Source organism: Asterias rubens, unplaced genomic scaffold, assembly GCF_902459465.1.
Source record: "Asterias rubens unplaced genomic scaffold, eAstRub1.3, whole genome shotgun sequence".
NCBI lineage: Eukaryota > Metazoa > Echinodermata > Asteroidea > Forcipulatida > Asteriidae > Asterias > Asterias rubens.
The window spans coordinates 133632-146631 of record NW_022985702.1 but is presented as its reverse complement, the minus strand read 5'-3'; the positions used below and the strand labels follow the sequence as shown (position 1 = coordinate 146631).

General features: G+C 39.0%; 1 protein-coding gene across 1 annotated transcript; it reads left to right on the top strand.

Annotated features, from left to right (window-relative positions):
* The first annotated feature begins 5851 nt into the window (after window positions 1–5851).
* Window positions 5852–12577, top strand: LOC117305806. The gene is made up of 8 exons (XM_033790682.1): window positions 5852–6047; window positions 6899–6969; window positions 7248–7343; window positions 7492–7510; window positions 8435–8488; window positions 9653–9724; window positions 9982–10013; window positions 11888–12577. The coding sequence occupies exons 1-8, from the start codon at window positions 5867–5869 to the stop codon at window positions 12485–12487; spliced, it is 1125 nt and encodes a 374-aa protein (XP_033646573.1). The 5' UTR covers window positions 5852–5866; the 3' UTR covers window positions 12488–12577.
* The last annotated feature ends 423 nt before the right edge of the window (window positions 12578–13000 follow it).

Genomic DNA, 13000 nt, shown 5'->3' with positions numbered 1-13000 from the left:
TATTGATCACGCAACTAGTTTTGATTGTAAGTTGCGGGTGTTTCTTTCCTTCTGAAAATTTATAACGCGCTTATAAACTCAGTGGATCAGTATCTTTTCTTAAGATTTCTCCAATGTTTGAACCATGCAAACCTCCTAATCCCACCATTGTCTGGAGTTTGGAATTAACAACCTTGCTTGCTGACTCGTGACTCCCGATTTCGGATTAGTGTTGCTAGCGGTAGCGTCCACTTAACACCTCTATTGTATGTCTTAAAAGCCACAAATATCGACTTTACCAGCTGTACAGGTATTTCCTTAGTTGGTTTTTGAATTGTTCTCGTTATAGAAGGGTTTTAAACAATGTTTTGCTCGTAATGGGTCTCCCAAATTACCTCATTATAACCGTGTTCTCGCTACTACCGTGCTCGTATAATCAGTATTTTAATGCATTGAAACACGCATGGGGCCGTTCGGGACCGGCAAAAAACCTCGTATCAACCGGAACCTCGTAACATGCGAGCTCGTAATAACGGGAGTCGACTGTATATGGAATATTTGATGCTAAATTTTTGATACTTTCTGTTAGCACATGAGAGATTTGTTTATTGTCAATTCTTTATCCAATATGCAATTTAAGAAAGTGTTTCCTGTGAAAGTGTTTTTAAAGCCTATTAATTTTGTGTGTTAGCACTGTCCCCCCGAGTCCTGTGAAAAAATATCACAGGCATTTTACTTGGGTGGGATTCGAAACCCACGACCTAGGTGACTGAGGTAATTATGCCTTCCTGCAGTCAGATATTGATTGTGGATCCAGCGGCAACATATTCTTAAATTCAAGGAATAAGTGTTGTTAAATTCTGCTAAGCACCTCAACAGGTATAACATCTTTTGTCTCGAGACAATTACTGCCTTACACCTACAGTGGTGATCTCGAGGAAGTACCCATACGAGGAACGTGTGCTCGCAAATCACTCGAAGCAACTCGTTTACCACACTCGAGTTTTGCGTGCAGCAATCGAGCGAGTGCGAGCGAGGTTCGAGCAACTTTCGAGCGGTGTCGAGAGCTATCATTTTGTCCCCAAAATTCCACGCAATTAATGCCTTGCGAGGAGCGTTCATGCATTAAATCTAACCTCGGGGATACAGTGTCAAATCCCAATTGTAGTTGCCTGACTTGACCGCAAACACTTTTGCGTGGTAACAGAATAATGTCAGTAGGCTCAGTAGCAAGTTTGAAAATTAACTTCCATTAAGAAAAATACAGGGGCGAGAACTTTACAGCCCATTTCCATTAAACACATTACAGAGTGGGAAATGTATGATTACTTATTTTAAAATAGGCTTTTTACCGGACGGGAATTGTACAATGAACTCCCGTTTACAACTTACGGGGCTGGAATTGTACAATCCACTTCTATTTCAAAAAAGGGAACACAACAAAACTTGGCTGGAATTATTTACTTCATTAAAAACAATTAAAACCATTAAAAATGTACAGGGCGGGAATTCTAATAATCCTCCGTTGAAAAAAAATTCAGGTATAGGCTACGGGCGGCAATTAAATATTTGTTACTCCATTAAACAAATCACGGGAAGGGACCGGTACTTAAAAATTACGGGCGGGAATTCTACAATCCAGCCACTTCCATTTGAAAAATAGAGAAGAAAATCCAGGGCGGGAATTCAATATTTGACTTCATAAAACAAATTACGGGATGGGAATTGTACACAGCTGATGCTTAAAAATATAAGGTTGTAATTTCTACAAACCATTTAAAAGTTTCCAGTATATGCGGGAATTCTAAAATAAGCCTCGGTCATAACAATTTGACGGGAATTCTACAGTACCGTACGGGAAAGAAAATATGGGCGGGAATTCAATATTTTACTTTATACAAATTTAAATAAATAAAAAGCGGGACGGGAATTATACAATGTACTTCAATTTAATATTTACAGGGCGGGAATTCTACAATTATTCTCAATAAAAAAAAAACGGGCGGGAATTCTACAACTATTATTTTCAAAAAGAAGAAGAACTTAAGGCGGGATCTCAATATTTTTCATAGAGACACATGTAGAGACACGTGTATGAAAAACTTTGGCCCCTATATTATAATCAACGCAAAAAAGAATACTGACCTCAGTGCACTGTGTGGTTTATCTCTCGTTGAATTTCAGCACGCAGGTCAATGGACTAGACCATTTCACATAACGGGGAAACATACCCCATACAACCATAACTAGACAACATGCACTTTATTTATTGTCTGTCCACACTGATAAGAGTTACTAAAATGGAATATCATGGCGTAAAAAAAATAGAAGACAAGCCTTGGCACTTAAATATCAGCTGTCTCATTAATACAATAATATTACATACTGTAACAGGAATAAGTGTATGTTGAAATCTCCCCACTGAAAATAATGTTTGGTCCGATCTTCAACCAGTCTCCAAACAGCTTCTTAAATTTTTGAGTGCGTGTCCGGTTTTACTCTTTGTATGCATCTCCCCCTTGTAAACACCTTGTCGCTTCTAATAACAATGATCAACATTGTTCCTCTGTGGCTAAACTATAGTATTTCCTCCTGTCTTTGTTTGCAATGGCTACATGTACATGTATGATTTCGCTCTTGCCCTCATAAAACGTTTGCCTCTCTCCACACGGAAGAGGTATACAAACTCATATGGCCTTTTCAGCTTCTTAAAATATTTGAGTGCGTTTCCGGTTTTGCTCTTTCTATTGCGACTTCCCCTAAACACTTATTGTGGTGCTTTTAATTCCAACGATCAAAGAATTCATTTACCATGACTACATGTATGATTTCGCTCTTTGTATTGCCCCATGATCGGAGAGAGTTAAATTTCTTCTCAAATGAGAAGTTTCAAGGCAAAAGACGAGTATCTAATCGAAAGGTATACTCTCTGCTCATAACAATGTATGTTTAGGATAAATAACAACTGCATGCAACTGCCCGATGAAAAAAAAAAAGGACCATTTTCAAAGGCACAACGCAAGCGAGGAGCGAGGCAACCAAACCGCCAAGGGACAAGGGACATGAGACCCTAGAAAATGTTGAGGTTTATAGGTGCATTCTTAGCATGTACAGGCCTGTGAATGGAGCCTTAAAAAAAGAGCTGAAACACTACATGATTTTAGTTGTACATTGTTGTTGCCAAGCATATAGGCCTAAGGCTTTAAAAACAAATCGTCAAAAAAACAAAAAAACGCGGCAATCCGCGGAAGAAACTTAGTTTTTTTCGTTTTTCACTCTGACTTAAGTCAGAGTAAAAAACGGAAAAACCCTATAGTTTTCAACTTTGTGTCATAAGATTTCGTCAGGAAGCAAGTGTGTTAGTGGTAAGTCTGGTTCTCATTTCAATGCGCCTATTCATAAGCGTGCAGCCCCGTGTTATACTTGGACAACCTTGTGATCCAGGTGCCGTCCTGGGCTTAAATGATTTCACAACTATTTGTATGATTGGCAACGAAATTGTAGATATAAAAAACTATTGATGTGCGTAACTCCAGTGTTCATGTCAGTGCTCAGTGCACCTACTTCGGGGGCTTGGTCAGCCGTCCATCATCGCTGACCGTCGGAAGCGCACATGGATGGGTGTACCACACTAACAAACTGACGCCACGGACGCTTGACCAATCAGATCAGAATATGCTAATGAGCGGACACTACTTAAGGGCAGCAACCCATCTTTGATACATGCCAGACAACAAGTTCGCTTTCACAATGGTACGTCGACTCTCTCTCTACTCGAAAACCCGCATCGCCTTGCTAGATTCGACAGGGGCACGTCAAAAAGATATTTTGGCCGACCTACAGAGTAATGGCATTTCCGTTATGAGACGAACTGTGCGTTTGTTTAAAAAAAAATACAAACAAACCGGCTCATACGCAGACAAACCAAGATCCGATAGACGCTCAAACGACGAGCTTACTTCCTGTGACATCGTCTTAATTCTCGACAACATCTTCGGGCTCGAAGTGGCTGAATCAACCATTTGCCGACGGCGGCTGAAGCTTGGGTGGGTGGCCACTGGTCCCGCATATTGCCAAATGATAAGAGATGCGAATAAGCAAAAACGTCTAGATTTTTGCTTAGATGCTCAACGTCGGAGGGAAACCTTCGACAATGTCATTTTCACCGACGAGTGCAGTATTCAACTGGACCAGCACAGCAAGTTGACGTTCAGAAAGAAGAACAGGCCGAGAAAATTAAAGGCAAAACCCAAGCACCCACTCAAGCTTCATGTCTGGGCAGGCATTTCAAAACGCGGGAAAACCCCCATCGTGGTGTTTCAGGACATCATGGATGGGAAGTTTTTCAGGGAGGATATCCTTGAAAAAAACCCTCATCCCGTACTTGCAAGCCCAGTTCCCGGATGGTCATCGGTTCCAGCAGGACAACGATCCGAAACACACCTCAAATGAAAACAAGGATTTCATGAAGGCTAGAAAGATCAACTGGATGCCAACGCCTGCTGAAAGTCCAGATCTTAACCCAATAGAAAACCCGTGGCACGAGTTCAAACACTTCCTGCGTCGTCGAGTCAAGCCAACTAACAAGGAGCAACTCGTCGGTGGTATCAAGCTGTTTTGGGAAACAAGAGTGACTCCCGAATCTTGCAAAAAATACATCAACCACATCCAAAAAGTCATCCCGGCAGTGATGGAGAACCAAGGCAGAGCAACTGGGTACTAAGTCCCACAAACAAACCGGTCCTTTTCAGGACCACCATGAATTCAAAAAAGAGATTGAATCTGTTGTTATGAATATAAGTCCAATAAATAAAAGAACCCGCCCACACTAGTTAGTGTTTTCCTTTTCATGAACGGCTTGTTTCCCCATAAAAACATGCACATAAACACAATAGAAGTAAATATTTAAACTTGATTTACAAAGAAAATTTATAAATTAAAAAACCTTTCCGATTTAAATTACTTATAATATATTTCTTCTTTTTAGCAAAATTTTTCATTTAATGTAAAAAAAAAAAAAAAAAAAAGCAAAACCTGTTGACAAAAAGCCTTCTGATAAGGTCTTAAGGGATAAAGTTTTTTAATTCTTTCTTTCGTTACAAATTGTTCTGTTCTTTTAGGCATGCATCTCTTCAGCCGAAAAAAACGCGGAACATTTTTCCTGATCACGTGGTTCACTGAAATGTGCCAGTACGAGGTGTTAAGCCTCAACACCTTGGGTATTGGAAACACCCCTGAATTGGAAGATATCACTTCTTTGAAATCGGCAACTTTGATTGTTTACATTGACCTATTGAATAGGTCATATTCAACTTCATGCATCCTGGGCGTTTTTGCAAGACCGAGTATTAGCACTTTTCACAAATCGAACACTTTGATTTTTGGTCTCTTCGACCGTGAACGTACCAACGCCCGCCAGGACCCAGTCTATTCTTACAATGCGGCCCCTTTGGTTTCTGATCGTTTTGACTGGCCAGGAGCCCGGACGACCCCGGGTGATTAAGGATTATCACTTCTTACAAATCGGATACCTTGACTTCGTGTCCTTTTGAACACACAGTGCATGAGCTTGGAAGATTTAGGATTGTCTCTTCTTAGAATTTGACCACCTTGGGTTCTGGTCTTTTCTGCATGGGCATGAGCAATGACAACCCCAGGAAAGCCAGGATTATCACTTCTTACAAATCGGCCACCTTGACTTCGTGTCCTTCCCTTTTGAACATTTTGTGCATAAAGTTTCGGAAACAACTTCATGCAAATTTGCGTCTATCCCCACCAAATAATAGAGTGATCCGAACACCTAAATAACAACTCCTCTAAAACCAGTAAATCAAACGACCATTGCATTTGCAAATGTTCGGAAGTGCGCATGCAGATATTTTCCAAAATGGCTTGGAGGCAACTGATGAAGATTGAACGCGAAGTACTCGTTGAATTTGAAGACAAGAAGACATCGATCGTGCCATCTAAGCTCATAAAAGATGTTCGGCCAGGTTTGGAAGCTGGAGAGATGGTTGAGGTTATGTGGGAGGGACATTATCTCCCATGTAAGATCATACGACTCTCGGGTAAGTGTACATATCTTCAGCGATTTCTTTCTTACTTATGTTAGATAACATGTATTTTACGACATGGAAGATAAAACAATGAATCCCAAAACGAAGTAAATTAAAAAGGAAGACCACTGACATCAAACTATTTTTTGAAAAAGAAACAGTTGTTACTAATTTTTATTTTGAAAAAGAAACAGTTGTTAATAATTTTTATTAAATGTACTGTTTTTGAGAGAGGTTAGAGGTGTAAATGTCCGATTTTGGATCAAAATGTCAGGCCACTTAGTGTTTAATCATTAGCGCACAATTATTATTTCAAAACTCTGTGAAGGATCTTTAACTCCACATTAATAAAAGTTCTAGACAATGATTATTCATTCATGCATACTTTTTACGGAAACAGGTCAACTCGTACGCACGCAAACCCGTACGCCAATTGGTCAATTCCTTTTTACTACTAGAGAAAAGTAAATACTTCAATCGTCATAATTTAACTTGTTCTATCATTTATCTAGGGTCATTTTGGTACAAAAAATGTTGTTGTCAGCGGTTGCCACGGAAACCGTTTGTTTGCCATTGCGCACACGTATCTTGCGTTTAAAAAAAAAAAAAAAAAAAAAAAAAAAATTATGTTTATTTATTAGTATATTGCGTTGCGTAGGAAATTCTTGTGCATGTTCCCATTCGGCCAAAGTCTTGTTATTGCTAGTATTTTATCTTAAGAGGCCTACTGTATTTTGTACATGTATATGATTTGAAGGCCCAAAATGATCAGCTATAGTGATAGACGGATAGGATAGACAGGCAATCATCATCAAGTATGGTATAACAATAATTTAAAGAAAAAATACACCGTTTTCCCACAGACGATCATTCCGACTTGCTTTTTTTGGAAAGAGCACTGTCCATGGCAGCCGCGAGAGAATCACGCGATAAGGTAAGACCTAGAATAAGATGTCACTGTCAGTTCCCTTTTTTAATGAGAGACTCGGCAAATAAAAACCTCGTTACGGTGGCCCTCCTGTTGTTGTTTTTGTTTATTTTTTTATTATTTTAAGCACTGCGATGTTTTTTAAACAACAAATACGTTTTAGGTAACGATTGTCATTTGCAAGATTCGACTGATGTTTCAGTTATTACTTACAATCATGTTTCGCACTCAAGCTTGTACATGTAAATGTCCTTCCCACGTTTCACGTATTTCCTTTGATTTAGGTCGTGGATCCTTCCCCTTCAGTAACTGCGCCGAAAGGAACGGAAAACGCTGGCCCAAGCAACAAAATCGACACCCAACCCAAACGAAGCAAAACGGTATGTTCTATGTAACTGTGGGTTTATTTTTCGGTCGGGTTATTCGTACAATGTATAGGGTATAAATAGGCAGTTTTAGTATGACTATTCCATAACAATGATTTGTTTTCTTTTGCTACTTGTACGTGTATTTCTGATTTTCTTGCAGTATAACGTTAATAGTAGCGGTGATTTAATAAATTTATATTTTCTACCACAATTAGAAAACATATGTACAGAAAACCAATACCTGTCTCTTCGACAAATATAAGTACATAGGCCTGTATATTTGGATATATTAAGTTACATTGTACTTTTCTGGAATAAAAGATGTACTGGCAATGTGATGGAATTTCCATGTGATTCACCGGATGCTAGTGGTGTTCTTTAAATGTGTTCATATTAGTTTACTTTTTTTACAGACTTCAAAAGCAGCAGCAGCAAAAAAGACTGGACAGAATTCAGCCAAACCCTTGACATCGAAATCAAAGGTGATTATACCAGAGTAATAAATATGTTTGTAGGCCTTAAAGACAAAAGGAAGAAAAACAAACCGATTACTATAAGGTCTATTAAAAAAAGAGTTCTGTTTTCGGTTTCCCGACCGACCCATAGCTTAACGCCGCGAATAAATTTTTAGGGGGGATGGCCTTAGCTTTCGATCCAATCCGGACCTTCGTCAGAGGCATAAAACAAGCACAAACATATCTATTTATAGTAAAAGGAGGGGGCAGGGGATTAAGAATATTATGTATATATATCATATAATTCTCGGATTGCGCAAAAGTTTGTCCAAGTTATTGCGCAAATCTGTAGATGACGCAAAAAAAAAATTTGAAATTTGCGCTATACGTAAGAATTAAAAAACGTTAAAAAATCAGACCTGCCGACCCTATTTATAAATGGCGGTTTTCGGAGTACCGTCAGCCGTCATCTTGCTGAACTATTCCATTATTGTACACAGGTAACACATTCCTGAGAAGTATCGCGCATGAACATTTGTTAATGACCAGTTTGAGAATAATAATGTTATTGCATAATTTGAGGTTTTATCTACTGGCACTGTGATGCTATTGTTGTATTTCAATTTTTGTTTTCCTTTTTTTTTACAGACTTCAAAGGCAGCAGTAAAGCATTCAGCAAAATCCTCAAAATCGACAACAAAGGTGATTACCAGAGAAATAAATGTGTCTAGGCCTGTAATTGGCACAATGAAAACTAAAATAACGTACAGATTACAGGAACATCAAGTTGTAGTTGGTTGTTAAAGTTACAATTAAACAATAATAATTGTAATAATATTTATAATAATAATTTTCGAATACACAATGTTATTTGTTACAGACTAAAGCAGGGAAGAAACGAGCTTCAGTTGTTGCACGGTTTTGTGAGGATTAGGAAATGGGTGCAGACCATCAAGACCTGATACGTGTAAGTTACTGTCGAAGACTTTTTATAAGGGAGAGGGGGTGCGCGTCCATTAAAAATTCTACGAGGAAATTATATACATAGGGCCTACATATATATAATGAATAGGGTAGATGGCCTTAGCTTTCGATCCAATCCGGACCTTCTTCAGAGGCATAAGACAAGTACAAACAAATACATATCCATTTATAGAAAAAGAGAGGGGGAAAGGGATTAAGGAAAGGATCCAGAAAGAAGCGGGAAAATAACAGCCAATCAAAGTTCCTATTTCAGAAACAATATTGGGGGCTATGAACCAATAGGAGTGAAGTGGCGAGGACAAAGGATGTTTAGAATGAAAGGAAGGGTTACTGGACCATAAAAGTGGTAAATGTATTGTTCGACAACAATGGAGGGAGACATGAAAGGGTAGGATTAGAGAGCAAGTTGCATCATGATGCAACTAACAATGGTCAATTAATAAGAATAGCAAGATCAAAGGTATGATGATTTTAAAAATAGGTATGAGGGACCTGTGGAAAAAAAAAAAAAGGGGGGGGGGTTACTTACATCAGATAGTTACAGTGATGAATTTATAAAAATGTAGGGCCTACATATATATATATATATATTAAAAAGTGGTAAAAGAAAAAGTGGATCATTGACTAATTTATAAAAAGTAATAAGCGAGCAATAGGCCTTATGGGAATATCTCAAAATAGGGTGCCCCCCGTTACCACTCATGTCTGCCTACACAAAAACAAACGTGATTATGCTTTATGTTCACAGGTAATTATTGGTACAAAAAAAACAGAATCAAAAAGAAATTACAACGCACATGTACATAAACATGCTGAAAAAATACTTTACAGAGAACAAATCAACAATGCTTTTAATCTTGTATACTGTAAATTTATTCACAGTCGCCAATTGTACCAAAGGCGCTGTTTCAGCCAACTGTTTTGACACCAAAGTCTGCTGTCAAGCTCGTGAAGGTAAGTTGCCGATTACAACATGTATTTCCGTGGGGCAATTATTTTGTGTTTCTTTTTTATCTTGTTTATATTTCTCAAAAATTGGTATCGACGGGTATTTTTGTTGTGTGTATGTGTGATGGCCCTGCTATCAAGGGCCTAACAAATTTACAAACACACAATGTTTTACCTGTAATTAAAAGGGTCTACTATACTTTTTGTTTTGCAGGAGGCCTACTATCCTGAGGTCAGCTTTGAGCTCGAGGACTAATTTCAAGGGGAGGATATGGACATCACTAGCCCAATTCTGGTAAGTTTTGCATGGAAGTTTGCCATTCCTGCATTGGCTTTACTGCAATATCATAACAAAATAAACATATGGGTTTTGTTGCGCTGATCTATTTTAAAGAGACACATCAGCTTCGTTGGGCTATAAGGGCTACAAAATCGACTCAAAAAATCTCCCAGGAATGAAGAAGAACTGTTCCTAAAGAACTTTGTCAAAAAACAAAGGTCACGTGAGTTATCCGAACTAATGCGTGTATTACGTCGGTTGTTCACATGGATAATAAGACTGTGTTCCTTATGCCACGCCATAGTAAAACATTTATATAAACAGAACACCAGTCTACTTACAACAATGTCACGTAAATTTGCGTTGTAACTGCTAGAAAAGCGTAAACGCCGACCTTTGACCTTTTTATGGTATTTTGCACATTTTTCGTTAATTACGGGAAATTTAGATTTTTTTTTTCACAAAGATCCATTTATAAATTATTGTCTGTGATTCCACATCACAAGCCCTGATACTTCACGACGGCAACGACGGCAATTGCCGTCGTTGCCCCTACCGATTGCCGCAATGCCCTTCAAAAAAACAATTTTTCACGGCAATGATTGCCGTGCCCTTTTCTCATCATTGCCGCCGTGCCCTTCCTCCCGAAAACAAATTATATTCAACGTTGTCAAAGTTCGAAAATAAGCCCAAAAGTCCCGATGTCTGTGTAAATTTCACGCAACGAAATATACCCCAATTTCACCCACGTAAGGCACAACAGCAGATTTCAGGCCCGTTAGTCGTTGTTCTTTGCGTGCGACAAAAAAAATACTTGAAACATCGAACGCTAGAGGGCGTTTCGGAACAGAGCGATAGCGTGAGAAACGCCCTCTAGTGGTAAAATTACGCGAACCAACGCTAAACGCCTTGAGAAAAAGACTCGACGTGTCTTGCATGCTGGGATAGTGGTTTTCCCCATGCTTGGTACATGTGATGTACCATCATGTACAGCATAGGCGTCGCGCACCGCATGCATTTATTCTGTCAACATCGTGTCAAAATGGAGCAGTTACGTGGGAATTTTAGCGTCTCTACGAAAAACTACACAACGTGCATGACCAATAGTAGGATTACGTATGAACAAAAAAAAAATTATTGTGTATTGTAAGTAGTTGTTCTTTATTTTGTTGAATTAGATGAATGCTTTCTTTTTTCATTGGGTAACAGTTAGATTAGAAAATGGAAAAATTTGAAGAACTATTTTTTACAGGCAACTCTGAGGTTTTTTTTCAAACTGCCGTCGTGCCCTTCGCAACTTTTTATGATTGCCGTGATGCCCTTCCAAATTTTTGAAAATTGCCTTGGTGCCCTAAATTTTTACAAAAAGTCAAGGCAAAACTGCCGTGCCCCTTAAAAGCCGAAGTATCAGGGCTGCATCACTAAATCACGTAAATGGTAAGCCGGTGTGCCCCTTTAAGGTACACGTTGCCTTGGATCGGGCGAGTTGGTCTCGTCTCGTTTAACCGTTTGTTATAAAATGCATATGGTTAGAACGATGTTTGAAAAGTAGAATACAATGATCTACACAAATATGCCTCGAAATTGCGTGGTTTTCCTTTTACTATGCGAAATGTAAAAGGACATTTACATGTAAAAGGACATTTTGTAGCACTGGTTGTATTTCTTTTGAGATACGTCGGCAATTCAAAAGATCATTAAAAAACAGAACCTTTTTTTTTCGAACACGTTTCTGCTTTTCCCTATTTCCCTTTAAATAGAAAACAATTAGTCTTTTGCAAACAATTGTTACGGGAAGAAAGCTGGAGGCCTAGTTCCATGTTCAACACATGTTTGAGAATACACCTATGTACCGATGATGGTAACGATAAATTTTATCTTGTTAACAGATTCCATACGCTGAGGAGAGGACCCAACTGAGACCAACAGCAGGACCTGTATGCAGGTGCGTTGACAGTGACGTCTTCAGAAAGATGGCAGAACAGGTAAGCGACTTGTGGCAGGCCAAATTTGGATCTGCATCCAAAGGCCTGTCACCGGTCGTTACCAGTTCACCAAACGCGACATCCACAACTACGCCCCTTTTACTAGCTGTTCCGAGATCACCCACACCACCGCCGACCAGGGCCCCATCAATGCACAGGACACCACCACCACGCTCACCTTCGAACACGAACCCGCCTGATCTTACTCCGCAAAGGGTGATGGTGTTAAAGGCGGGTTCGTGCTCTGAGCCAAACTTTGCTTTGTCCCTTGTAAGGCTGCTTTTTTCCGAGAAGGAGATGGGGGAGTCGAATTGTCGGTGTGTACGGGGGAAAAAGCAACTCGACCCCACCCGAATAGCAAATGTAAAGAGATTGACGGCAAAGTCATCTTCTCGATCTCCTACACAGTTCGATGCATTCTGGCAGAAGGAGTGCAGAGTCGCCATTGACGAAGGGTGTAGGAGGTTGAGGAGATGTGACAGGCCGGAAGTTGCTGTCAATTAAAATACAGTGCCTTAAAGGGAATATATACTTTTGGTAAATAAGTAAATATTCCAACTGAAAATATAAAATGGGAATAGTCTCCCTCTTTAAATTTCTGTGGAGTTATCTTTGCAAGATTAGGTTTGATTTAGTAATAATAAAAATACACAGTTCTTATATAGCACTTTTCACAACCGATTGGCTTACCTAAGCACTCCAACTGAAAATACAAAATAGGATCAAACTCCACTCTATAATTCTGTGAAATTATGTATCTTTGCAAGATTAATTTTGATTTGGTAATAATAATAATACACAGTTCTTACACAGCACGATTCGCACTTGAAAGGCGTCCCGGAGCACTTGTTATTACTTTTACAGTATGCAGAGCTATGTTCCATTTTACACAGATCTTTTGATAATGTAGCACCTTGTAATGGTTTATAAGATGCTGTGGTGAAAACTTAATGCCAGAAACACCGAGAGAACCCTTTTTCTTAATGATAAAAAAATGAACTAAGACATTTGTAAGAG